The 26,586-nt window shown below is 37.2% G+C and overlaps 1 protein-coding gene across 1 annotated transcript in view; it reads left to right on the forward strand.

Annotated features, from left to right (window-relative positions):
- Positions 1 to 26,586, forward strand: part of Acss3 (acyl-CoA synthetase short chain family member 3) — a 199,845-nt gene that overhangs the window by 138,558 nt on the left and 34,701 nt on the right. Inside the window, exon 11 of the mRNA XM_059245803.1 lies at positions 14,227 to 14,330. Coding sequence (XP_059101786.1) covers positions 14,227 to 14,330 — 104 coding nt within the window. The remainder of the gene's footprint in view (positions 1 to 14,226; positions 14,331 to 26,586) is intronic.

Consider the following 26,586-nt stretch of genomic DNA (forward strand, 5'->3'; position numbering starts at 1 on the left):
TTAGGAACCTAAGGTATCTATGATGGCACATTTATCTGTTTTTAATTGACATTTAGGAATGCTTAAATGCTTAGAATACTTTGGGGATGTTTATAGAGTGAACACACTGTATAAGATACAAGTGGCTTATCATCTCCTTTAGCAGTAGTATCTTCATAGGTAGAAACTATGAACATTATCCTTATTTTACAGTGGAGTAAAGTTAGGAACCAAGGGCTTAAATATCTCTTCAGGAAGAAACTAATACAAGCAATCTCAACAGTACTCACACATTTATTTTACCCACATAGGTATAGTGTTACTATTTAGAAAAAGTATCACTTCTCATAAGGGGTTTTGACATTCATGTAGTAAAAAGATTGTTTGCTTTTCATATTTATATGCTACACAAATAATGTCGCTATTGAACTGTATTTAATAAATTCTCACTTGTCAACTGAGAATACAGTGAAAACAGAAGAGTTTAAGAAATTCCAACTGTTTATTGCAAACAAAGAAATTAAGGTCCACCGAGGTAAAATTTGGGTTAAAGACTGGATATACTCAAATCTTCTCTCTCATACAACAAAATGTGCAACATGAACACCATGTTATAGACATTTAATACTTACTGAGTAAGATTAAAGGTGGAATAGAATTTTGTTGGGCTGCCCTAATCCAACCTAATTTTTTATGTTGCCACATGGCCATGGCATTACCGGTCTGGTGGCATCTTGTTGTTCCTTGGGCAGAGGGGCTGGCGTCTCTCCCGAATCCGCCCTTCTTTTTCCTGTATCTCTGCTTGGATTTCCCACCTGCCTGTAAGCTTTCTTAAGATTTTAGTAAGATTTTGATGTTTTTCACAAGGAATATCTTTTAAAGTGTAAATCACAAACCATTAAGGAAAACTTTTTTTGAAATTTGACAACAGTAATTTGGGCAACTGTCCATCAAAAGAAAAAAGATTTCTGTACCACGAGGTTTTGTTAACATATAGAACCATTAAATATTTAATTTATAGAATTTATAAACCCTCTTGTAGCTGGAGAATTTCTCTCCAGCCCCCACCAAGTCCTGTCAGTCCCAGAGCCCACTTATAAAATAAACACACAGACTCTTACATTATTTAAACTGCTTGGCCATTAGCTTAGGCCTATCATTGTCTAGCTCTTACTCTTATATTAAGCCCATTTCTATTAATCTATACTTTACCATGTGGCTTGTGGCTTACTGGTACCTTACATCTATCTTGCTTGTCCTGCCTGCCCCTTGCTCTGCCTTCCTGTTCCCTCAATTCTCCTCTCTGTTAGTCCCGCCTATACTTCCTGTCTGGCTACAGGCCAATCAATGTTTATTTATACAGAGCGATATCCACAGCACCCTCTCACTAAGGAACAGACAACTCAATAAAGAAATAAGTGGGTAATAAAATGAGTTCATGAAGAAGGATACTGGAGCATGACAAGATTTTCACTTTCATGAATACAGAAGAAAATTTAAAAGTAAATGAGATTGCATTTTATTCTCACCATAAATCAAAAGCCTGAAGTATATATCAGTGACCTTTCTGACAAGGGTATAATACCTCAAGGTTGCTCTCACATTGCTGATGGAGAGTTTAAATGAGGACCACTAGTAATGTTTATACCCTGTGGTCAAGCCTTGGCTAGCATGGAGGGATGAAAATGAGAGAAATACAATGGTGTTCCCGGCCTCAGAGAATAGGCTGTTGTCATGGAATCCTATGCCAGGCCCATAGTCAACACCATATGCTTTCTCGCCTCATCAGAATCTGAGCTGCCACTGTGTCTTGTTAGTATTTATACCTGAATTGCAGCTACGCTAGCCTCCGCATAGCACAGGCTCTGCAGCATTTTCTCTCTTTCCTGTGCCACCCCACAGCTATGCTTTATAATTTTCCCTACCACCATTATCAGAACCACAGTTCCATCCCATCTTCCAGAGTCTATACTGCTGAGGTATGCCACAGACCTACACTGGTGCTTCCTTCAGAAGTGCTCTTGTGCTTTACAATATTCGGATCTCAAGAATCTGGCTTCACAGCCACTTTGTGTGTTTGAATCCCAGTGCTGTAACGAATGGTTGTAATCCAAGTCAGTCCCAACAACAAAGCGACAAGGGACCCCTAAATCCTTTTTTTTTTCCCTAATTACCTAGGCAGCCAACATCACTGCTACCAACTCCTGCAGCCTAAATCACCAAAACATCCACAATGCTTGCTAACATTATTGTGACCAACTGACCAGCGTTCTCAGGCCCCTCTAAGGAGAATTCCCTCTGCAACGTTACTGCAGTTTTTTTTTTTAAGATTTATTTATTTATTATGCGTACAGTGTTCTGCCATCATGCATGCCTACATGCCAGAAGAGGACACCAGATCTCCTTATAGATGGTTGTGAACCACCATGTAGTTGCTGGGAATTGAACTCAGGACCTCTGGAAGAGTAGCACCAGATCTCATTATAGATGGTTGTGAACCACCATGTGATTGCTGGGAATTTAACTCACCACCTCTGGAAGAGGTCAGCCAGTGCTTTTAACCTCTGAACCATCTCTCTATCTTGGAGTGACTATAGTCTTAAACACAGATGTAACGAGCAGACCCCAAAAAAATCCGCAAAAATCAGAGATATAATACCACCAACAGAATGTAAGATTCTCCAGCAACTGACCTCAAAGAAACAGAAATTCGTGAACTGCTACAAAACGAGTTTAAAATAAGTCCCTCAATAGACACTCAAGGAAAAATAAGAAAATGAATAGACAGTTCAATAAAAATAATAGCAGTTCATGACCTAAGACATGTAATGGAAAGGTAGATTTCACAACAGAAAAACAATTCTTGAAGCTGAATACTTCAATTAGATGTAATACACAATTGAGAGTTTCAACCATAAGTTAGATAGAGCAGAAGAAAACTTGAAACTGAACAGTTTTCTTTAATGAGTTGGGTGCTAAAAAGAAAACAAGAATCAAGAGGAGTAAGGTTAGCCAATTGACACTGAGGACACCATGAATCAAACAAAAATTTACATTATGAGATTCAGTGGTTACAAGAGGAAGAGTGGGAAGATGATCTATTTAATGAAATAACTGAAAAATTCCCAAGTTATCAGGAGGAGGTAAGAAAATCCATATCTATGGCATTCCCAATTCCCCAAATAAGCTAGTTTATTCTGTCTATTTTACTGATGCATGGATTTTTATGATTTTTGTTAATTGGTTAAATTGTAGGTATTTTGAAATATATAATTAAAGTAGTAAATTTAGCTAATTAACATATAGATTATATTATCTCAGATTATCAGTTTCTTCATTTCTAAACTCATCATTTTCAAGACTAAATTACATTCTATGGGTCTGTCCCAATATATGTCTTCAATGTCTATTCCTCTACGTAAATTTGTATCTTGCATTTGAGCTCCGAAACTTGTCTTCTCCAAACCTTCCCAGCTCCCTGTATGAAACATTATACTGTGTACTAGGCCATCAACAGCTGACTAATTTTCAGTCTTTTGCAAAATGCAATTGATGTTTTATTTATATGCACACATGAATATTGTACATACCTATTGGTATTAGCCATGTATAAGAGTATGGATTGTAGAATGCAGGCAAATAATTTCCAAAAAGTTGTGCATTAATTTACATACCTATTTGTAGTATATGGTTTTTCTAGTGTTCATGTCCTTGTCAGAACATTATGTTTTGGCCAATTTCAAAAATTTACCACCTGATTGTCATGTGGTAACAGCATATTAACTCCTCAATTTGCATCTCAGAACGTTAATAACTTTTTTATTGGACAATTGAAATTTTATATTGCCATGTAATTAAGATTTTGCAAAGTCTTTCAATAAATCTGTGTCTATCATCTTTCTATGTATGTATGTATGTATGTATGTATGTATGTATCTATCTATCTATCTATCTATCTATCTGTATTCTTTCTTAATTTGTAATTGAATTCCCTTTCAATACCTTACTGGTAGTTTTGATTGATTCAATGTATTTATTTTAGCAAGCTTTTATTAGTGTTGAGTGCTTTCTTAGACCATTTAATATACTTTACACAATCTAACGTCAGGAGGTATTTTTTTCAACATTAATTCTTTAGAAACTTTTTATATCATTTTTCTAACTTAGCATTATAATCTGTCCTGAGTTGACTTTTGTAGATGACATGAAGAGGAAGCCATATTTTTCCTAGTGTTCACTTAAACCTCATTTCAGTGATTATCCTTTGCCTCCAGCTCTGCGTTATAAGTTTTGTTGTACTAGTTAGTGCCCACGCATTCATAGCTTGGCTTTTGACTATTTTGGTCTAATGACTTACTTAACAGGGTTTTGCTACACTCACATTTTTGTGTCTATAGCTGCAGATTTATATTGGAATGGTTATGCTACAACTCTGCCTTTCAAAAATTCAATTTGATGTGACTATTCTTGGCCTATTTTATTTGTATTCAGATTTTAGTATAATTAGAGAAAGAAAGGAGAAAGAGAGAGAGACAGAGACAGTGACAGAGACACAAAGAGAGAGATACACAGAGAGAAAGAGAGATGAAAAAATTTTTCTACTGAGATTTTGCTTAGATTCAAATTTATAGATGGATATAGTGAAAATCTTCATGTAACACATTTCCAATTCTTGACTCTAGTGTAACTATTCATTTTTCACATCTTTTCTCACCTATATCTAAGAAACTTATTTCCTATGTTTGTCGGTGGTAATTTATTTATATTTTTACTTTGTTTTATTTTGAACTAAAAGTGTTTTTCTAAATTACATATGTTCTGATGGCCTTTATCTAGTTGCTCATTAATTTTAATATTTCCATTAAATTTTTTTATTTTTTTAACCATAGAATCATGTGCCAAACTATCTTACAATCTTGAAAAAAAAATGCAATTTTGTCAACATGCTGTACTTTCTACATTTGGCTGAATTCAGTTTTCTTGACACTTGAAAAGTCAATCAATATCATTTTTATTAGCATAAAAGAGAATGATGATCATCAAAAGTTAAAGAAAAAAATCTGATGAAATCTTAAATGTCAGTATAGAGAATAACTTTGTTATTGAAATGGATAACTCTATACAAAGAATACTAATAACAATACACTAAGACTTTGAAGGGTGCTAGTATATTTCTCCTCCTTCTCCTCCTCCTCCTCCTCCTCATCTTGTTTAGAGAAGGTCTCATTGTCCATCCCAGCTCATCTGTAACTGGTTATATAGACCAGGCTGACCTCAAATTCACAGCAATCAGATTTCCTTGTGCTGGAATTGAAGAAGTGCATCACCATGCATAGCTACCTTTAGACCTTTTAATACCAGTTTACATTATGAGGCCATTATTGCAAGGTATTGCTTTCCTATGCATTGTCTGTATTCACATGCATTGTACACATCCTTTACCATCAATGTCTCATACCTCACTGGTCTACACTGACAAACAAATCACCACTGATTCATAGTTACCATCATAAGTTTATATTTAGGCTTTATTTTTGGTAAACATTCTATGCATTTGAACAAATACATGATGGCATGTGTTTACCATTATTGAGAAATTTTCCTTCCTTAAATAAACCTTCTTTGTTCCCTATTTTCTATTATGTCTCTAGTATTGGGAAATTTTTACTTTTAAGTTAATTATTAACTTTGGCCTTTAGATTTCTTGTCTTACAATATCATTGGTTTGGGTTTCACAGATATGCTGGCTTTATAGAGGAATTTGGAAGTAATCTTGTCTCTCCCATCTACAGAGTTTATGAAATGACAGTTTTGTTTAAACGTAGGTTTTGGAATACTGGCTTACATTGTGAAAAGGTTTTAGATTATGAATTCAGAATGCGTGTGGCTCAAATTACTTTGTCAATCTACGGCTTCTTTAATCTGTTACGGTAGTTAACTGTGCACAATTTTCCTGTGATTTTCCTTTAGACACTGCCCTTACTTTATGCTTCCTTCTCACCACTGGCACTCTAATGACATGTGTTTGAATTTTCAAATTATCTGTTATCTCACACACTGTATTTTATTGCTTTTTGCCTGCTTTTTTCTTTCTTATGGTAGTTGGATGATTCGGGTTATCAAATCGTCTTTGCAGTTCTATCTAAGCTTTCACGGAGTTTTAACATTTTTGTATTCTTTCAGTTTCAGGAATTTTAACTTTCATTGTAATTGCCAGCTGTCTGCTAATGTTATGTATGCATTTTGGGAAGGTATTATTCATCATGGTTATTTCAAAATAATATTTGCCTCTGATAATCAAAATGGTAAATTTTTGTGTACTCTCCTTTGTCTTCTTTCCCTCATGTATGATTGATTCTAGGATTCTTTCTTTGTTGTAAGAAAAAGTAATCCAACTAGTGTTCAGAATCTGAAATGGGCTACCACACAAAAGAATCCTTATTTTGCACACAGCTATCCTAAGTATAGGAGAGACACTTCTATCCAGTCAAACATTGAGTGGTTGGAAGCCAGACTAGAGCCTTGTAGAGGAAGATTTTCTTTGCAGCTTACCTTTCTTATTAGGGAATACCTCATCAGGTGCTCCAGCTGGACATCCAGATGTCTTACAGCACCTCTTTCCACTGGAGGCTTGGCAGTATATTTCCCTTTTACCAAGGCAGTGTGGGGTTTGGAAACATTTGAAATTCTGAGCCTGTGTACCACATGGTTGTCCTACAGTTTCTGAGCTTTTTAATAACCATTTCCTAGTGGGCAAAGTTGAGCGGAGAAAATCATAAAGTCAGTAACTGTTCAGTCTTTCTAACCCTCTACTCCCACGTTCTATTTTCATTTCTAATGACTCAACTGTTCATGGCCCTTTACTGGTGGATCAAGAAGATAATTTTTAAAAGTAAGATGATTTTCTGTTTGGATTTAGAGAAATGGTTAAGTAGAATACTAGTTGGTCATTAATAGAATTTGCAAAAACATGAGTGATATCAACATGGTATCTTTGCATTCCAAATGTGAATTCCAGGGTTAAGCAGAGTGAAGGGAAGGCAGATATTAGTGTAAGAGTACACTAATAAAATAATGGTGATCTGACAGGTAAAGTGGAAGTTGATGAGATTTCACTGATGTGAAATCTGTTTGTATATTTAGTATCTGTTGGCACAAATGATGAATACTTTTCAATTATTTTGTAGTTGACAGATCTTAAAAGAAACATTCACTGTTTTCTTTTGCCCCTACTAATTAAAAAAATTCTTCACCATAATTTCTTAGTATCCATTTCTGTTTTGTAGCATTTTCCCTATTTTTTTAAATTCATTTTACATACCAACCACAGCTCCCCCTCCCATCCCTCTTCCCACTCCCCCCAACCTTCCTCTCTCTCTGCTCATCCCCTCTTCCAACAGGGTAAGTCCTCCCATGAACAGCTAAACCTTTGTACATTCAGTTGAGGCAGGACCAAGACCCTCCCCCTCACATCAAGGGTGAGCAAGGTGTCTGACCATAAGTAACAGGCTCCAGAAAGCCAGCTCATGCACCAGGGATAGATATTGATCACACTGCCAGGGGCCTCTCAAACAGACCCAGCTACATAACTGTCTCCTGGATGCAGAGGGTCTAGTCTGGTCCCATGCAGGCTCTACAGATGTTGGTCTAAAGTTTGTGAGTTCCTATGAGCTTGGTTCAGTTGTCTCTGTAGATTTCTGCATCATGATCTTGACTCCCCTTGCTCATATAATCCCTCTCTCTTCCCTTAACTGGGCTCTCAGAGCTCTGCATCTGCTTTCATCAGTTACTGGATGAAGGCTCTATGATGACAGTTAGGGTATTTACCAATCTGATTTCCAGGGTAGGCCAGTTCAGGCACCCTCTCCACTACTGCTAGTAGTCTAATCTGGGGTCACCCTCTCTACTACTGCTAGTAGTCTAATCTGGGGTCATCCTGTGGATTCCTGGGAATTTTCTTAGCACCAAGTTTCTCCCTTAACCCAGAATGTCTCTTTCCTTCAAGATAATTCTTTCAATGCTATCCCACTTTGTCCCTCCCCAGTTAGACCATCCTGTTCCCTCATGTTCTCATCCCGTATCCACTCCCCTCTATAGGCCTCCCTCATCCCCAGTTTACTCATGGAGGTCTTCTCTGTTTCCCCTTCCCAAGGTGATCTTTGCATCCCTCTTATGGTCCTCCTTGTTTCCTAGCTTCTCTGGAGCTGTGGATTGTAGTCTGATCATCCTTTGCTTTACATCTAGCATCCACTTATGAGTGAGTACATACCATGTTTGTCTTTCTAGACTAGGTTACCTCACTCAGGATGTTATTTTCTGATTCTATCTATTTACCTACAAATTTCATGATGTCATTGTTTTTTTCTTACAGCTGAATAATACTCCATTGTGTATATGTACCACATTTTCTTTATCCACTCTCCTGTTGAGGGGCATCTAGGTTGTTTCCAGTTTCCAGCTACTACAAATAATACGAATACTATGGCTGCTAAAACATAGTTCAGCAAGTGTCCTTGTGGTATGATTGAGCATGCCTTGGGTATATGCCCAGGAGTGGTATCAGTTGGGTCTTGAGGTAGATTGATTCTTGAAATTTTACTGTTTTCCTTCCTATGAAGGCCAAGCTACAGCTTTGATGCCAAGATCAGCTCTAAATGTTAAGGAGGATAGTATTACTTGAACAATCTGTTTAATAACCCAAGTTTTAATTAACTCCATTTTATTTGTTTGAATCACTGATTTCCCCCTTTCCCCCTTTCCTTCAGGGACTTCAGCTAGCAAGTCAATTTTACTTTCTTATAGTTACTCTCCTTGAATAATTTTTAGTATTTTGATATTAAATCTTCTATCAACACTACTATACTTCCTCCAGTGTCTTTTCATATTAAGGTTTCATCAGCCCCCTAAACTCTGTTATTCTTTATTACAGACATGCAACTATATTTCTATGTTTGTCCTGTCTCACAGTCCTACTGGCCTTACTCTGCCTTCATTTCCACCCACATTTTAATTTTTTCTCTAACTTCCATGCTCTTTTCCTAATATGTCTTCTTGCACTTGTTTTTGTTTCTCCCATTCTGTAATCACACTATTCTCTTGCCCTGTCTTAATTCTTTAGATAGTTTTGATCCAGAACTTCTGTTCCTTTTTCCTGTCTCATACCCAGCTGTGCTGTCCCTTCATGGAACCCGGGTTTACTCGTTAGGTCTCTGAAAAACATGTAGCTGGTATAAAACCTTTATGTTATATTTCACACAAAAACATTCCTAAAATAACCATTTCAGATTTTTATCCTCATATCACCATACCTTTTTCAATGATTGTGCTCTCAAAACCCAGCATTGTTGACTTTAAGACTCGGTCAAACTGACATAATTTTTGCTCACCTCAACCCCCATTCCTCACCTTTTTGTTTTTGCGAGTCTGGAAATCCAACAAATCTTGATGGACATCTGGGTCAGACAGATGTTCATGAGAAAGAATGAATGTATTGAAGGAGATGTATGTCCCATAAGTTTGGGTATGTTGTACATTCGTTTTTTTTGAATTCTAGGAGTTCTTTAATTTCTTTCTTATTTCTTCCTTGACCCAGTGGTGATTCATTTGAGCATTATTCAGTTTTCATGAGTTTGTAGGCTTTCTGCAATTTGTGTCATTGTTGAATTCTAACTTTAAGTCATGCTGGTCTGGTAAATACAGGAAGTTAATCCAATTTTTTTGTATTTGTTGAAATTTGCTTTGTGACCATGTATGTGGTCAATTTTAGAGCAGGTTCCGTGGAGTGCTGAGAAGAAGGTACATTGTTTTGTGTCAGGGTGGAATGTTCTGTAGATGTCTATTAAGTCCATTTGAGTCATAAGTTAGTTCTATTATGTCTCTGTTAAGTTTCTCTCTGGCAGACCTGTCTGTTAGTGAGAGTGGAGTGTTGAAGTCTCCTACTATTGGTGTGTGGGGTTTGATGTGCAATTTAAGTTTTAGTAATGTTTCTTTTACATATGTGGGTGCCCTTTTTATTTGGGACATAAATATTCAGAAGTGAGACTTCATCTTGATTGATTTTTCCTGTGATGAATATGCAATGTCCTTCTCAATCTCTTTTGATTAATTTTAATTTGAAGTATATTTTGTTAGCTGTTAGGATAGCTACACCAGCTTGCTTTTTTTTTTTTTTTTTTTTGGTTTTTTCGAGACAGGGTTTCTCTGTGTAGCTTTGCACCTCTCCTGGAACTCACTTGGTAGCCCAGGCTGGCCTCGAACTCACATAGATCCGTCTGGCTCTGCCTCCCGAGTGCTGGGATTAAAGGCGTGCGCCACCACCGCCTGGCCCAGCTTGCTTCTTAAGTCCATTTGATATTTGATTGGAAAGACTTTTTCCAGTCCTTTACTCTAAGATAGTGTCTGTCTTTAAAGTTTAGGTGTGTTTTTTGTATGCAGCAAAAGGATAGATCCAGTTTTTGTATACATTCTGTTAGCTTGTGTCTTGTTTTATAGGCGAATTGAGTTAATTGATATTAAGAGATATTAATGACCAGTGATTGTTAATTCCTGTTGTCTTTTGGTGGTAGTGTTGTGTGTTTCCCTTCTTTGGGATTTGTTGGTGTGGGATTATGTATTGCCTGTGTTTTTATGGGTGCATCTAACTTCCTTAAGTTGGATTTTTCCTATAAGTACTTTCTGTAGGGCTGGATTTGTGGACAGAGATTGTTTAAATCTGTTTTTATGGAATATCTTGTTTACTCTGTCTACGGTGATTGATAGTTTTGCTGGGTGTAATAGTCTGGGCTGGCATCTGTGGTCACTTAGTGTCTGTATAATGTCTGTCCAGGACCTTCTGGCTTTCAGAGTCTCCATTGAGAAGTCAGGTGTTATGCTGATAGGTCTGCTTTTATGTGTTACTTGGCCTTTTTTCTTTTCCAGCTCTTAATATTTTTTTTCTTTATTCTGTATGTTTAGTGGTTTGATTATTATGTGGCAAGGGGACTTTTTTTGGATCCAGTCTATTTGGTGTTCTGTAACCTTTTTGCATCTTTATAAGCATTTCCTTCTTTAGATTGGGAAAGTTTTCTTCTATGACTTTGTTGAATATATTTTCTGTGCTTTTGAGTTGGTATTCTTCTTCTTCTATTCCTATTATTCTTAGGTTTTGTCTTTTCATGGTGTCCCAAATTTCTGGACATTTTGTGTCATGACTTTGTTGGTTTTAGTGTTTTCTTTGATGAATCTATTTCCTTTACTGTATCTTCAATGCCAGAGATGTTCTCTTCCATCTCTCGCATTCTGTTGGTTATACTTTCATCTGTAGTTCCTGTTTGTTTACTCAGATTTTCCACTTCCAGCATTACCTCAGTTTGTGTCTTTATTGTCTCCATCTCAGTTTTCAAATCCTGAATTGTTTCCCTCACTTTTTTAATTGCTTTCTCTCGGCTTTCAAGGGATTTACTGATTTCTTCACATTTTTTGTTTGACTTTTCCTCGATTTCTTTAAGGGAATTTTTTATTTCCTCTTTTAAGATCTCTAATATCTTCCTAAAGTCATTTTTATGGTCAATATTTTCTATTTCTTCTGTGTTGGGATGTTCAGGTCTTGCTGATGTAGGTTCTGATGGAGCCATATTGGTTTTTATGTTGTTGACTATATTTTTGCACTGGTGTCTACCCATCTCTTTCTCAACTTGGGACAAGGGATGTTTGTGTCTGAGGGAGCTTCTCTTGATCTGATTAACACTCTTGATCCAGTGGGAGCTATTGGTCTAGTCGATGCTGATGGACTCTTTGTCTCAGGGAGCAGGTCTTAGTCCAATTGGCACTAGTGGGCTCTGTCTCAGGGAGTAGCTGCAGTCTTAGAGCGTGGTAGATGGTGGTAGTCTGACATGTCTGCAGGAGGTCAGCCTGCCAACTGGCCAGAAACTGGGACTCTTAGTCCAAATTGGATGCTGGCAGGCTCTGTCTCAGGGAACAGTTGCAGTCTCCGAGGGTGGGTGGGATTTGGGGGAGGTGGGGTTTGGGTTGCAGGGTCTGATGGGGGATGGTGGTAGTCTGACCTGTGTGCAGGAAGTCTGCCTGCCAACTAGTCTGAAACTGGGACTGCAATGGGTCATGGTGTAGGAGTGCAGGGTTGTGCCCTTAGGCCCAAAGCCTAGGGGGTGGGGTGTTCGGGTATGAGGATAAAGACTCACCTCTTAGTCCAGTTGGGTGCTGGCAGGCTCTGTCTCATTCTCTGTATCTTTGAGCTTGTATTCTTCTCCTTCTTTTCCTATTACTATTAGTATAATTATTAGATTTAGTTTTTTCAGGATGTCCAAGATTTCCGGGATATTTTGTGTTATGGCTTTGTTGGCTTTAATGTTTTCTTTGACCAAGGAATCTATTTCTTCTATTGTTTCTTCAATAACAGAGGTTCTCTCTTCTATCTCTTGCATTCTGTTGGTTATGCTTGTATTGTAGTTCCTATTCATCTGCTCAGATTTTCCATTTCCAGCATTCCCTCAGTTTGTGTCTTCTCTATTACCTCTGTTTCAGTTTTCAAATCCTGAACTTTTTCCTTCTGTTTCACAGCTTTTTTTTGGTTTTCTTGACTTTCTTTAAGGGATTTATTGATTTCTTCCATTTTTGTTTGTCTTTTCCTCGGTTTCTTTAAAGGAATTTTTCATTTCCTCCTTAAAGTCCTCTATCATCTTCATAAAATCATTTTTAAGATCATTTTCTTCTGCTTCTTCTACGTTGGGATGTTCAGTTCTTACTGTAGTAGTTTTGATCCAAAACTTCTGTTCCTTTTTCCTGTCTCATACACAGCTATGCTGTCCCTTTGTGGAACCAGGGGTTACTCATTAAGTATGTGAAAGCCATGTAGCTGGAATAAAACCTTTATGTTATAGTATGCACAAAAACATTCCTAAAATAACCATTTCAGATTTTTATCTTCATATCACTGTACCTTTATCAATGATTGCGCTCTCAAAATCCAGCATTCTTTGCTTTAAGATTCAGTCAAGTTGGGCAGAGGTGGCACACACCTTTAATCCCAGCAGTTGGGAGGCAGAGCCAGGAGAATCTCTGTGAATTCCAGGCTAGCCTGGTCTACAGGACAGACACCAAAACCACACAGAAACCCTGTCTTGAAAAACCAAAAAAAAAAAAAAAGACTCAGTCAAACTGACATAATTTTCACTCACCTCAACCTCCATTCCTCACTTTTTTTGGTTTTGTGAGTCTAAAAATCCAACAAATCTTGAGCATCAGGGTCATAAAGATGAATGTTCACAAGAAGGAATGAATGTATTGTAGGAGATGTATGTTTATAGCAAATAGGAACAGAATGTTCCTGAACCATGGAGGCAGGATTATTTAATACTCTAGGAACCGTTTGATCAAATTAGAGAGCAGCAAGACACTGTCAGTAGCAGACTGCATTGTTCAAGATGGGCAGACAGGGTTTTTGTTTGTTGAATATTTTTTCCTTGGACGATAATGAATTGACTGCTCATCCACACATTCTTTCTTCTGACAGACAGGCCAGGAGAGCAATGACCATGAAAGAAAAACAGCCTTTCTTTCAATGAATCCCTAACAGGGTCAGACTAGGTCCATTTTTCTCTTTTGTTCTTTCCACTCTAGGGCACTGTTTGCTGTCAGTGATGTTAATTCTCCTTCATCCTCCAGTAACCCAGAATCCTTGCGATAAGAGTGTTTGAACCTAAAGGCTACAGTAATACTTCTTTATTAGCCATTTCTTTTTCTGTGTGTCTCTCTCAGACTAGAGAAAATATGTTCATGAGATCATAGTAATTTCTCCTAAAGGAACTCATGAGAAAGAATCATGTATGTGATCAAATTTGCCGTCTTTGTGGGTGTTTGTGAACATATATTCTGGGTACATTATAAGAATAAAGAAAGGAAATCAGGAGTTAAAATTAGCAAGGGTAATATCAAGGCAGAAAGGCTTTTCATGTTTGATCATTAGAGGAATGTGACAGGTACATTATAAAGTCACCTCAACTGTCCTTCTCACCTGAGCATCTATCTGTAGTTCTGAGTGCTGCTTTTGAAATACCTCAGTGCTGTGAACTGAGTGTGGTTACATTTGAGTACACCCCACTCATTTACTTTATGGTCCTACTACATGGTATTCTTCTAAAAGGCCATTTTTTTAAATGATTAGATACCAACAGATTTTTTTTTAACATAAATGAAATGATTTATTTTAACTCTCAGAGAACACTTGGAACTTACTGTCTCTCTCATATTCAGGTTCAAGACACTGTTTGTGGCTGGGGAAAGGTGTGATGTGGAAACCCTAGAATGGTCCAAAAAGGTCTTCAGAGTCCCCGTTCTAGACCATTGGTGGCAAACAGGTAACTGTTCCCTAAACCTTTCCTAAAAAGTGCTGAAATCCTCCAGAGCCCTGAGTGGACTGGGGGAAATTCTTAGTCATGCTAATCAGGATCCACAGTTCTGATTTTAGTAGAAATAAATGCTTTCATGTCATGTTGTTTATAATGTCTTCATTAGTCACATAGACACGGCCATTCTCTTAGCCATCGATACGCACCACTAAGGACATTTGGACTGTCTCGGCTTTGTTTCTTGTGTGCAGTGAATTGCTAAACCTCAGATTGTCCTTCCTCAACTCATCCACATTCCCATGGCTTTGGAGTTGTGAGAGCAGAGGCAGCATCTGCCCTGCTTTGACATGCCCTTACCTCTCATCTGTGTTCTCTGTGCTCTTGAATTCACTCTGCACAATGCTCCCATGGTACTTGTTAAAGTGCCATGGTGCCTGTCATAGGACACTACGTGATCCTTGTCTCATAAAAGTCTGCCTTCTATCTATTGCTTGCACAATAGACACATTAATTTTTCTCCCAGACAATACTAATATATAGGTATCATTCATTTATAAGTTTGGTTATTATATATTTTCCTTATAATAAGTGGTCCTTGGGAACAGAATTTTATATTGGGTAGATAAAATATAAGCTTTGGAAAAGGAGAACAAGAAAAATAAAAACCTTACTGTTTCCTTTCCTTTCCTTTTTTTTTATATGGATGGCTTGAATATATATGAGAGTGAGTCAGTGATCTGGAATCAGATTTCATCTTCATAGTTTTCATATATTTTTATCTAACCCTCTAAAAATAGTTGTGAGCCATGGGGTAGGCTAGTGGCTTCCACATGTTAGTTCTACTCAGTCCAGCAAATTAGACCAAACCACAGATTAAATAATGTAAAGTCAGTGCCCCACAAACTTCAATTTTCTTAGTATCTGGGATAGAATATCAAATTTGCATCAAATTGTCAAAGTTTCGTGGTGAAAATTAGTAGGACTCTTAACAATAATTTAAACTTAGATATGACATTTCTAATCATTGTCACCCTCACTTGCCCTTGGCTACATATTCCCAGGATTGCTATGTATATAGATGGCATTATGGTTAAATGTTGGCACTCCTCATAGAAGAGCAAATAGAAAACTAAAGCTAAAGTTTAATTTTTGGTAGTTTAGATAGTTTTGATTTTATCCATTATTCTATTTTGTTGTCTTCTTGTATGTTGCCTTTGGAAAAACATGTTTTCTATACAATTGTTGAAATATGTAATTTAAAATAACTGGTCAGAGCAGAGGACCTGCCCTCTATATGGATGCAAACAATGGGATTTCTGTTTTCTGTAAGTTTATTTACTAAAGGAAAATTGGCTACCTGTGTGCAGAGTTTTAAGTACTTAAGAACTCAAAAGACAGGACTTCACTTGGAAAGACAATAATACCATAAATATATTTTAATATATAGTGTATTTTAACACTAAAAAAAATGATGACATCTACAAGAAAGAGTGTTTGTAGTATTGAAGTTTTCCCCATTATCCTTTTAAAGTTGTTTTCCTGGACATCACTGAAGATAGTGTGAACTTTTAAGTAAGTTTTCCTTGCTTGGAAAAAGTGTAGTTAACGCTTTCAGAAATATGAAAAAAACTCACCAAAGCCTATAAAACATACATATTTCTGAAAGCCCTAACCACACATGTAATATCACTTTATTTTACAATATGTTAGATTCTTTTGTGCAAGATACAGGCACAGTTGTATTTAAGAATGCAGGCTTTTAAGGAAGATCACTTGAAGTTGGGAAAATTCTTCATTTTTTGTAAGGCAAGAATTGGAAGCAAGAATGAAGAAATTTTTTTTTTCCAGAATAGAGTTGACTGCTAGATGATGCAGGTATCAACTGACAGTTAAATGGATACATGTAAGTGCCAGTGCCTTCTTAACCAAGCCAAGGTCACTGATGTGGCTGTTGAGAAATTAAACGAGGCTTGGTTTGGACTATCCACAACAAGCCTGAGGCTGTGACAGTTTTATTGAGAGCAATCAGACTTTTATACCCTTTATAAGAAACAGAATATAGTGGTGGTTTTCAGGATCAATATGGTAGTAGTTGCTAGGATACGATGATGGGTGTGTAAGCTATATAGGGTACACAAGATTAATGTCTAAGACCAATAGTCCCATTAAGCTCACATGCTTCCTTGACATCTAAGGAAACATACAGAGAAACACAGTGGCCTGAATGCTTCACTGCCTGAGGGAGTGCCTCAGTTTCCCAGGAACTGAAAGACAAATAGTGCCCCAGGATGGGGCCATGGACTCTAACCTGAAAAACCTATGATGCATGTCTCTCAAGTAGGCTAGACCAGGCCAACTCCATGGTTCCCTGTAGCCATAAATAAGATCTTTATTAGCGTAGAAAATTACTCTTTTACTTTCAAAACTGTATGTTGCATTAAAGTGTAAAGCAACACTGAATTTTATCATTTGCCAGCTCTCATTCTTTTTAAAAATATTTATTTTATTTTTAGCCATGTATTTATATATTTGGAGGGTGTGGACACATGTGTGCAGGTACTAAACAGTTACAAGGAGTTATGAGCTACACTGTATGGGTACTGGGGACCTAACCCTGATATTATAAAATAGAAGCAAGAGACCTCTCTGCAGCACCTACAATTCTCTTTTTTAAGGTAGTTGTGGTGATATTGTGTCTCCCAATATATTGTGGACCCTAATAAACTTTTCTGGGGTCAGAGAACAGAAAAGCCACTAAATAGACATAGAGGCCAGAAAATGGTGGCACACACACCTTTAATCCTAGCATTCCCAAGGCAGAGATCCATCTGGATCTCTGTGAGTTCAAAGCCACACTGGAAACAGTCAGGCATGGTGACACACACCTTTAATATCAGAAAGTGATGGCAGGAAGCAGAAAGATATATAAGGCATGAGGACCAGGAACTAGAGGATTTTTTAAGCTTTTAGCTTTTAGCAGCAGTTCAGCTGAGATCCATTCGAATGAGGACTCAGAGGCTTTCAGTCTGAGGAAACAAGATCAGCTGAGGAATTGGCATGGTGAGGTTGAATGTGGCTTGTTCTGTTTCTCTGATCTTTCAGTGTTCACCCCAATACATGGCTCCGGGTTTGTTTTTATTAATAAGACCATTTAAGATTCATGCTATAGGTGGTATTAAAGAAATATTAAATCCACAGGAGAAAAAGACAAACGAATGGGTGATTATTAATTCACTGAGTTAGAAAAGGCCTTGATATTTTTAGCACATTGATAAATATCCTTATGTTTCACTGATCAAATAGAGGTTTGCTTCTCTTCCTGAGAAACATGCTAGGAAACTCCAGATAATATTTCTAAGAAGGGTAAGCTTTGACCAAAAAGTGACTTTCTTGGTTGTAAATCTCAAGTGTTCTAGAGGGCTTCTCTTACGATGTGCTTAGAAATTGATATTTTATATACTTATAAGCCTTAATGAGCCTTCCATATAAATGAGTGTGTAAAAGAATCATGAATTTTCTCTTTGATTGCATTAATATATGTGTGTAAATGAGTGGTTAGGAAATTGTGGTGTGTGATTTTAAATTAGTAAGGATATATTAAGTTACTTAAAAATCAATGAATACAATCTATTGGGTTCTGTGATTTCAGCTGTAGTCAACCTATTTATATAACCATCTTTTCTTAAAAAAATGACTTTCTGTTATTTATGTATGTTTGTGAAATGTATGCAATGTGTGTGTGTGTGTGTGTGTGTGTGTGTGTGCGCACGTGTGCGAGCATACATGCACACATGCTTGTGCATATATTCATGCCTGCAGTGGCCAGAAGAGGGCTTCTGATCCTTTGGAATTGGAGTTACAGGTAATTGTAAGCCAGCTAACTTGGGTGCTGGGAAAGAACTTGGGTTCTCCAGAAGAGCAGGGAGCACTCTTAACAACTGAGTCATCTCTCAGCCCTGCTATATTATTTCTTTATGTCTAATTTATGTTAGCACCAACAAACCCTAGTTATGAATATTCCTCTTTTTGACCCATTAATAGCAATATTATTTGATGTTTGATTAAATATCTACAATTTCAAATTGAAAGGTAATCTCTGGAGTATCTGAAAATAGACATGGTCCCTCCTTCTCTCACAGGAGTATTTCAGTGGAGATATTTTGCTGCTCACGACCACTGAAGCATTAAGCTCTTGCTTTTAATTATAATAATGTGAACATTGAATGCTATAACGAAGAAATCAGTCTAGACTTTGCTAAGTCTAGAAAGATTGCACTCATTAGTATCAATAAAAACTGAATTGCCATTCACTTAAATGTTTTATCTTCACTGTAACTTATCTGTAAGATGATTGAAAACATCTGGATTGTTGAATTTTTCATTTTCAACATAGAAATATGGAGACAGGTGTATAATCACAATTTTAAAAGAATAGATAAAATACAGCATCTCGTGTACAATGAAGCAATCTGAAGTTCATTATCTTCAATTATACAATCTCCAGATAAAATATTGTATTGTTACAGGTCTTTTTTAGTACAAAAAGGAGCTTTCGCAGAAACCTGATAGGAAACATAGTTTTCACAATAAAGGACTGTCCATGTGGTAAATGGTACTCTTTGCAAAAAATGCTTTTCTAACTCAAGACGAGTTAAGGAAGTTCTTAAAAATAAATGGTCTAAAAAAATTCCCCTTACATTTCAGACTAACTCTTCAAACCAGAGTAGACTCTGTCCATTTGTAAGGCTCACTTGCTTCTTTCTCTTCCCTCTGTCTTTATTTCCCACTTGTTATAAAACATATTGCTTTAGAAATGATCACAACAAAACATTTCAGTCTCTTATTTTTGAGTTTTTTTTTTAACTTTTTTCTTTTGTTGTCATATTAAAAACAATGGCCACTGGGCTGGAGGGATGGCTCAGTAGTTGAGAGGACTTGCTGAGTTTGCAAAGAGGCATGTTCAATTCTTAGCACCAATGTGGTGGCTCACAACACCTTGTAACTCAGGTTCCAGGGGATCTGATACAAAACATTCATACATATAAACTAAACTAAGGAAATCTTTAAAAAAGGAACCAACGACCTCAAATTTGTAACATTCAAGTTCTATAATAACTTTGAAAAGGTCACCTTAGTGAACAGCTTCGATCAAAGATTTTGGGTCTTTCTAGATGCTTGGATGGCACTTGTCCTGTTCCCATCAGGAGATACAGTGTTTATAAGGAAAATGCTTTAATTGTTTTGATGTCTAGGGAATTACAGCATAACTGAAACGTGCTAATCACCACCTCCTGAGCTTTCCTAGATGATTTTTATTATTTGCTTACTTTGTTTTCATCATGTCAATGGAAGAATAAAATTCTTCCTAGCATTTGAAAACTCCTAAGAAATAATTTCAGTGAGAAAATGATAGTCACCTAATAGACACTGGTGGTAATTGAAATTATTGATTTCACTCTGTGTGCCTCCAGCCATCTTTGTTGCATTCTTCTATCTTGAGTAATTAGAGTATTTCTCACCCTAGTTTATTGAACCGCTAGAGTTTAAATTGCAGTTGAAATTCTAAAGTAACTGCAGTCTTTATACAGCCTAAATATTCTTCCTTTGAGAAAGAATTTGATCACTCTGGGTTTTATTAAACTAGAGGCTAAAATGCTCCAGCAATCTTCAGACATGACAGCACATTCATTTAGACCATTTCTCTAAATGATGCCCATACACTGCTAGCATATTTTTAAAGGATATAAAAAGTAATTAAAATGACAAATGTATTCTTGCCCAGTTCAGTCCTGTGGTGGTTTGACTGAAAAATGTCATCAAAGGCTTGAATGTTTGAATACCTGGTCCCCAGTTGGTGGAAATGTTTGGGAATGATTGGGAGGTATGGCCTTGTTGGAGAAGAGGTATCGCTGTGACTTCGGGGTTTCAGAAGACTTGAACAAATTCCAGTGTGCCTCCTGTGCCTCCTACTCATGGTTTTGAAATGTGAGCTCTCCGAGGTTCCTGGCAGCAGGCCTTCACTCTGCCATCATGGTCTTGAACCCTCAGAAACCACAACCATAATCTAATTCTTTCTCTCGTGTTTCTGTGCTCATGGTGTTTGTCACAGCGGGAGAAAGTAACTAAGACAAGTAGAGTATACTTTCGGAGAACAGACCATGACAACAAGGACTCTAATTACTACAGTTGGTTAGGCTTTCCAAATCACGCCCCTAGCCTTAAGAAAATGAACAGAAGATTCATTAGACCAGGTGTTGGGTTTTTGTTTTTTTTTTTTTAATTTTAAGAAAACAATGCAAAGCCTCCCCCCAGGACTGAGATCAACCTGGTAGACTCAGTCCAGGCAGGTCCAGTCCCCTCCTCCCAGGATGAGCCAAGCAACCCTGTATAAGCCCCAGGTTTTAAACCGCCAACTCATGCAATGAGCACAGGACCCGGTCCCACTGCCTGGATGCCTCCCAAACAGATCAAGCCAATCGACTGTCTCACCCATTCAGAGGGAATCCGTGGCTGATATGTAGAACTAAATTGTATTGTAAAATAAAATAAAATTAAAAAAAAAGAAAACAATGCATTTTTACTTATAAGAAGCAAACCAACACAAGAGAATAATTCATTGCAGTTTATTAACAGATACGCTAAACAAAGATCTCTGTGGGAAATGTTACCGACCCAATTGCACTGTTTTATTTCTCATATATACATTGAATTACTTAGCTAATATTTAAGGATTTGATCCATAATGCATCAACATATGAGCCACTTGGTTTTTTTTTTCTAAATTCTTCTTCTTTTTCACCCTTGTATTGTTAGATACTGTGTCTGCACCTGTATAGGTTGGCCTACTTATTGACAATGGGCATCAGCCTGCTAGTCTATCATTTTAAATTTAGTCTATTAGAGGTAATTTTCTTCATTCTTTGAATTCAGCTTCTAAAGCTTCACAGCTCTTCTTATTCCCCATTTCCTTCCACTCTACCACTTTGCTACATGAATGGCTTTCTTGCAGTTTAAACATACTTGTGTGTGTATGTAGGTTGTACCCCCCCAGAAGTCTTTTAACTTTTTTCTGCACAATGCCTTCTCAGACTTAAAACATAAGAGGCTCTATTGAGCAGACCCAGCGATGAGTGAAGTGTCTTTTTGGTAACTTTACCTTGAAGACGTTGTTTACAAATGTATTCTCTGGATACTGAATATCAATTACAACTAGCACATGTTTTGGTATCCATAAAATATAACTGTAGATAATGAGGGCTGCTTTCTAAATTAGTCTAATTAACACTTTGCTACTTTCTGTGTCTGGGTTTTACCCTAGTCTTACTATTATATCAAATTTATGCTAAGGTGAACATTTCTTCAGAGTGTATGCCGGTAAATACAAGAACAGTATATGAACAGGCAAGTGCACAATGTGTAACTGAAAGACTGGATTGGACTGGAACAATATTACCGTTGTCCATGGACTGTATTGTTAAAAAGATTCTCTGTTGTATTTTCAAATATTAGAATGCAAAAAGCCTTGTGAAAATATGATTGAATTTCTAATGGCTGATACAACTTTGTCTTTCACAGTTTCATGTCCAAAATAGTTTCATCTCACTTTTCCTTCAAAGAAAAAATCTTTTAGATATTATAGCATGATACCTTGTGGCTGGGGAAAAGCAGTTGTACAGATGACCTGTCACCTCAGTAACGTGCAGCTAGAGAGGATGACAGTATCCATCTGGTAAGAGAGAGACAAAATCTTGATGTCATCACTGTTGCCTGGTAACCGGATTTTTCTCTCATTTAGAGCAGTCTTCATTAGTTCAGAGTAGGTGATTTTTACTGATAATTTGAAACACAGGAGCTTAGAGATAAGTTATGTGAATTTTGTTTGTGGGAAGAATAATCTTTAGTGAAATGTAGAACATGCTTGATAAGACTCTTGTTTTGAAAGTGAATAACTAGTTACAATTTGTCAATCCACCTGAAAATGAATGAATTCTCAAACCAAGCAGTAGTTACTGAATTATACATTTTTATCTTTATAATATTTTAGTGTAAAAAGGAAATCATGTTTTTAAAAGCATATTTACAGGAATTACTTTTGAGAGGTATAATTGTTTCTTAAAATCACTGTGTTTGCCATTATTATATCAGTGATAATGTATTGGAAAGAGACAGAGCACTAGGAAATTGATGGATACTGTTGCTGACTTGGTCTTTGAAATGTCGTGTACTCGAATTCTCTTGCCTTTGGCAAGGATCCATCATAACCTAGCCTACGAAGATTACTAGTGTGTCACGTTTATAAAGATCTTCACAAGAACAAAGGTTTCTAAATGTTTCCTTAAGAAATCTTGATCTGGAAATTTGTTTTCTCCTGTGTCACCCAAGCCTTTGTTTTAGCCCGGGGGCCCAGGAGAATCACTCCAGGTACTCTTTCCTGTCAATCAATCTTCCTTTAGAGAACAACAGGGGGAGATGCTCCTAGGAAAGGCAAGGTGGGGAATAGAAGGTGATGCTGAATCCTAATAGGACGGTGTTTAAATCCCAGTTCCAACCACTAACTCTATAGCAACAGGCAAGTCCTTGATATTCTGCTCAGCTCTTTCCCATTGGGCTTCCTAGGAAGCTTTTAATGAAACAAAATGTGTACAGAAACCATAACAATTCCCAGCTTATTATCAAAATACAATAAATATTAGTTCCATTTTCTTTTCTTACGATGAATAACCCTTCATAGCTGTAAGGATCACCTTTACCATTCTTCCCTGTAGGTACTCCAGATTCAGAAAACACAGAATGTAAGAGCTCTATCTGTCAGTCCACACACAATATGTTTTGTTCTTATTTCCTGTCTTTTTCTGAATAGTCTTACATGAAAGAAAAGGCCGAGTTCATGATGGGAAAATGTACAGAGGTGACCAGCCAAACTAGTGGAAACGCATGAACTGTGGACCAATAGCTGAGGAGCCCCCATAGTACTGGACTAGGTCCTCTAGATAGGCAAGACAGTTGTTTCACTTAAACTGTTTAGGGGGCCCCCAGGCAGTGGGATCAGGGCCTGTCCCTGGTGCATGAGCCAGCTCTTTGGAGCCTAGTGCCTATGGTGGGTCTTTGCACAGCCTTGATGCAGTGAGGAGGGGCTTGGACTGGCCTCAACTGAATGTACCAGGCTCTGCTGACTCCCCATGGGAGACATTGCCTTGGAGGAGGTGGGAACGGGGGTGGGGTGGGGGTGGGTTGGGAGGGAAGCCTGGGGGGTGTGCGATGTGGGAGGAGAGGGGAATCAGTGGCTGGTATGTAAAAATGAATAGAAAATCTCTTAATAATAAAAAAAGAGGAAAAAAAAAGAAAAAGAAAAGGCCATCTTTAATGTCCTGTCCTGAAAATACTTCAAAATCATGAAAATTTAGAATGTTAGAGTAGCATCTAACCATACAGAATTTAATTCTGTAAAGTCATTGTGATTTGAACCAGAGATCTCATTGTTCTCTGTAGTCTAGGATGCTTTCTTCCTGTGCTTTATCTCATGCCATCATTAATTCAGCATTTCTTATCTAACTGAGCTGCTGATTACACGTGGGATTTTTCACTGAACCAACTGCAGTGTACCGAGAAGACCAGTCTCACACCTCCAACGAGTGCTCTGCATCCCATACAATTGCTTTGATTTAAGTATTTTAAACCATAATTCTACAGTCTCTTGAACACAGAGATTAAATTGATTTTCTTTCACCAGTGTCCAGCTCACTGTTTCTGCTTTCTACTTGCTACCATCATTCAAGTTATTTATAGCTCACTGTAAAGATTCAGAAGTGGAAAGAACGATTTCTTTACAAATTGCCTCTTTGCCCACCATGATGCTATGATTAATATGACTCAGCAGTAGCCAGCCTGTTGAATTGATTTATTCCCAGAACTTCAGCTTTGAACATCCGCTGCCAAGTTCTCAATCCACATTGCCTAATGCAGTGTCTCCAGAGCCATGGTATGGGCAGAATAGCAGGTTTCCTGATAGAGTAGGGACTCCGTGCCACACAACTGGACTTGTCATCCTGCCACCTTGCCCATTCTCTTGACCATCACTCACATTTAATGCTGATGGTTGATATTGTGAAATAAACCCTTGGAGTTTAACAGACATCTCCTCTTGCTCTTCTTAATGTCAGCAATTACTATGGCCTTTCAATTCTGAATGTAACTTAAGTTGGTCTCATCTTCCATGTCTGCTCACCTTTGCCATACTACTATCATATGCCTGATTTATTGCTGAGTATTGGGGTTTTTAATTTATTGCAAATGTGCATTGAATGACAGACCTTTGAATATCATTATCTGAAATGAAAATTATGTAATGGAAGTACATAGAGTCTTTCTCTGTTTGAAATCTTCAATGTCTCTTTCTCTCACTTTCATTTTGGGATTACAGTCTGTGACTTCCTATTTATTTTTAAAAAGCTCTGACCTTAATAATGGGAGCTAAAGTCTAAAAAGTCAGAAGTGTGCACTTGCCAGTCTGAAAATCTTTCTTTGGGACAATATCAAAAGGACTGGGCTGTTTAGTCCTTATGAGACAAATGACATGAAAGAAAGGTCCAAAGGGAAAAAAAATGCCTGGTTCTGTCTGGTCAAAAATGGAAAATGTCTACATCTAATTCACACAGTTTTTTTTTTCTTTCTGGAAGATTACAATAGGTCCTCTGAATAGATATTGTAGCTATTAGCTTAGTGTTTTTATGGAACTCCTGACTATGAGAATGAGCAGATTTCTGACTCCTTTGCCTGCTCTTGGGACTCTTTTCTTCCTGTTGGGTTGCCATGTACAACTTTAATACGAAAGTTTTTACTTCATGTTATTATATTTTATTTTGCCAAATAAATGTATTTGTAGTATTTTCAATGATGTGTTCCACTTTTATGTGCAGTTACATAAAAGCTGGACCCCAAACTAGTGACTTAATAAAAAGGACCATATCTCATGGTTATATGGATCTGGTGTTCCATATGCTATTGAAAACACATCTTAGGTAGTTCTCATACTGCATGGTTCTTTCTAGAGAGCCTGATATGGCTTTCTAGCACACCTGAGGATAACTGGAAGGCTGCACCCATCAAGGACTGTGATGTATGTTCATCACATTTTTAGCTTGGTGGATTCAGGTTACTGGCCCATGCATTATACATAATGGCTTAGGGACACAGTTCTCAGAAACTTATATAAAATCCCTCCATTCTTGGTCAAAGTAACCCAAATGACTCCAACCTAATGCAAGATGGTCACTGCTTGGTAGGAGGATTGTGGAAGAATCTGAGTCAGTTTTCTCACTGTGGTGGGTACCTTTCAAACTGTTGGTGTAGTGCTCTGGACTCTTGATCATTCACTATTTAAAAACCAGCCAAAAATAAGTTCTCTTAGTATTTTGGTATGTGTCTTGCCATGATTTATGCAAACACAAAATATTCATATTGCTCAATGTATAATATTTATGTAAAAAATAGATCACATGTACATTTCATTTAGTAACTTTCTTGTAAATCTTGTTTTTGAAAATCATTTTGTTTTAGTAAACATTCATCTCTGGCCTTTGAATGGCTTTGCATTATTTTTTTAATATGACGTGATTTCTACTTGAAGAAATCTTCTATACTGTGATATAGACAATATTGTTGAAAACATTCTTGTTATTAAGTATCGATGAACTGAAAATATTTCTTTTTGGAATAAATCTGACAATATATATGTGTATTTTAAGGTTCTTGTTTAAGGATTGCCAAACTGCTCTTAAGTAATGCAACAATTTGCTTTTAAATTTAGTGTGTGTGTGTGTGTGTGTGTGTGTGTGTGTGTGTGTGTGTGTAAGTTTGGTTGTTGGGCAGCATATGTGCTTTTCTACTTACAGAGCTATATTGCTTATCCCAGAAATGAAGCAATTTGTATACACACTCACATATACATAAAACTTATTATCTTTGGTTCGTGTGCACCATCTACCCTTGTGACCCATGTCCTGTCTCCCACCCAAGGACACTGGTTCTTTTGTCAGTCTTATGCATTCTCCTGTAATCAGCTCTGGATTTTCAAGAAGCCACAGAAATCTATCAGCCAGATACCCTAATATACTTTCTATTTGCTTCTACATTCCCTCTCTCTCCTCCATCTGGAATTAAATATTAAATCCTATCATAGAACATAGAAACATGAACATTTTGCAAATATTTAAATAGACTAAATGTTCAGTGTTACGATTCACTAAAATTTGTTCAGATTCCAGCA

The sequence above is a fragment of the Peromyscus eremicus genome, chromosome 18 (assembly GCF_949786415.1).
Source record: "Peromyscus eremicus chromosome 18, PerEre_H2_v1, whole genome shotgun sequence".
NCBI classification, from domain to species: domain Eukaryota; kingdom Metazoa; phylum Chordata; class Mammalia; order Rodentia; family Cricetidae; genus Peromyscus; species Peromyscus eremicus.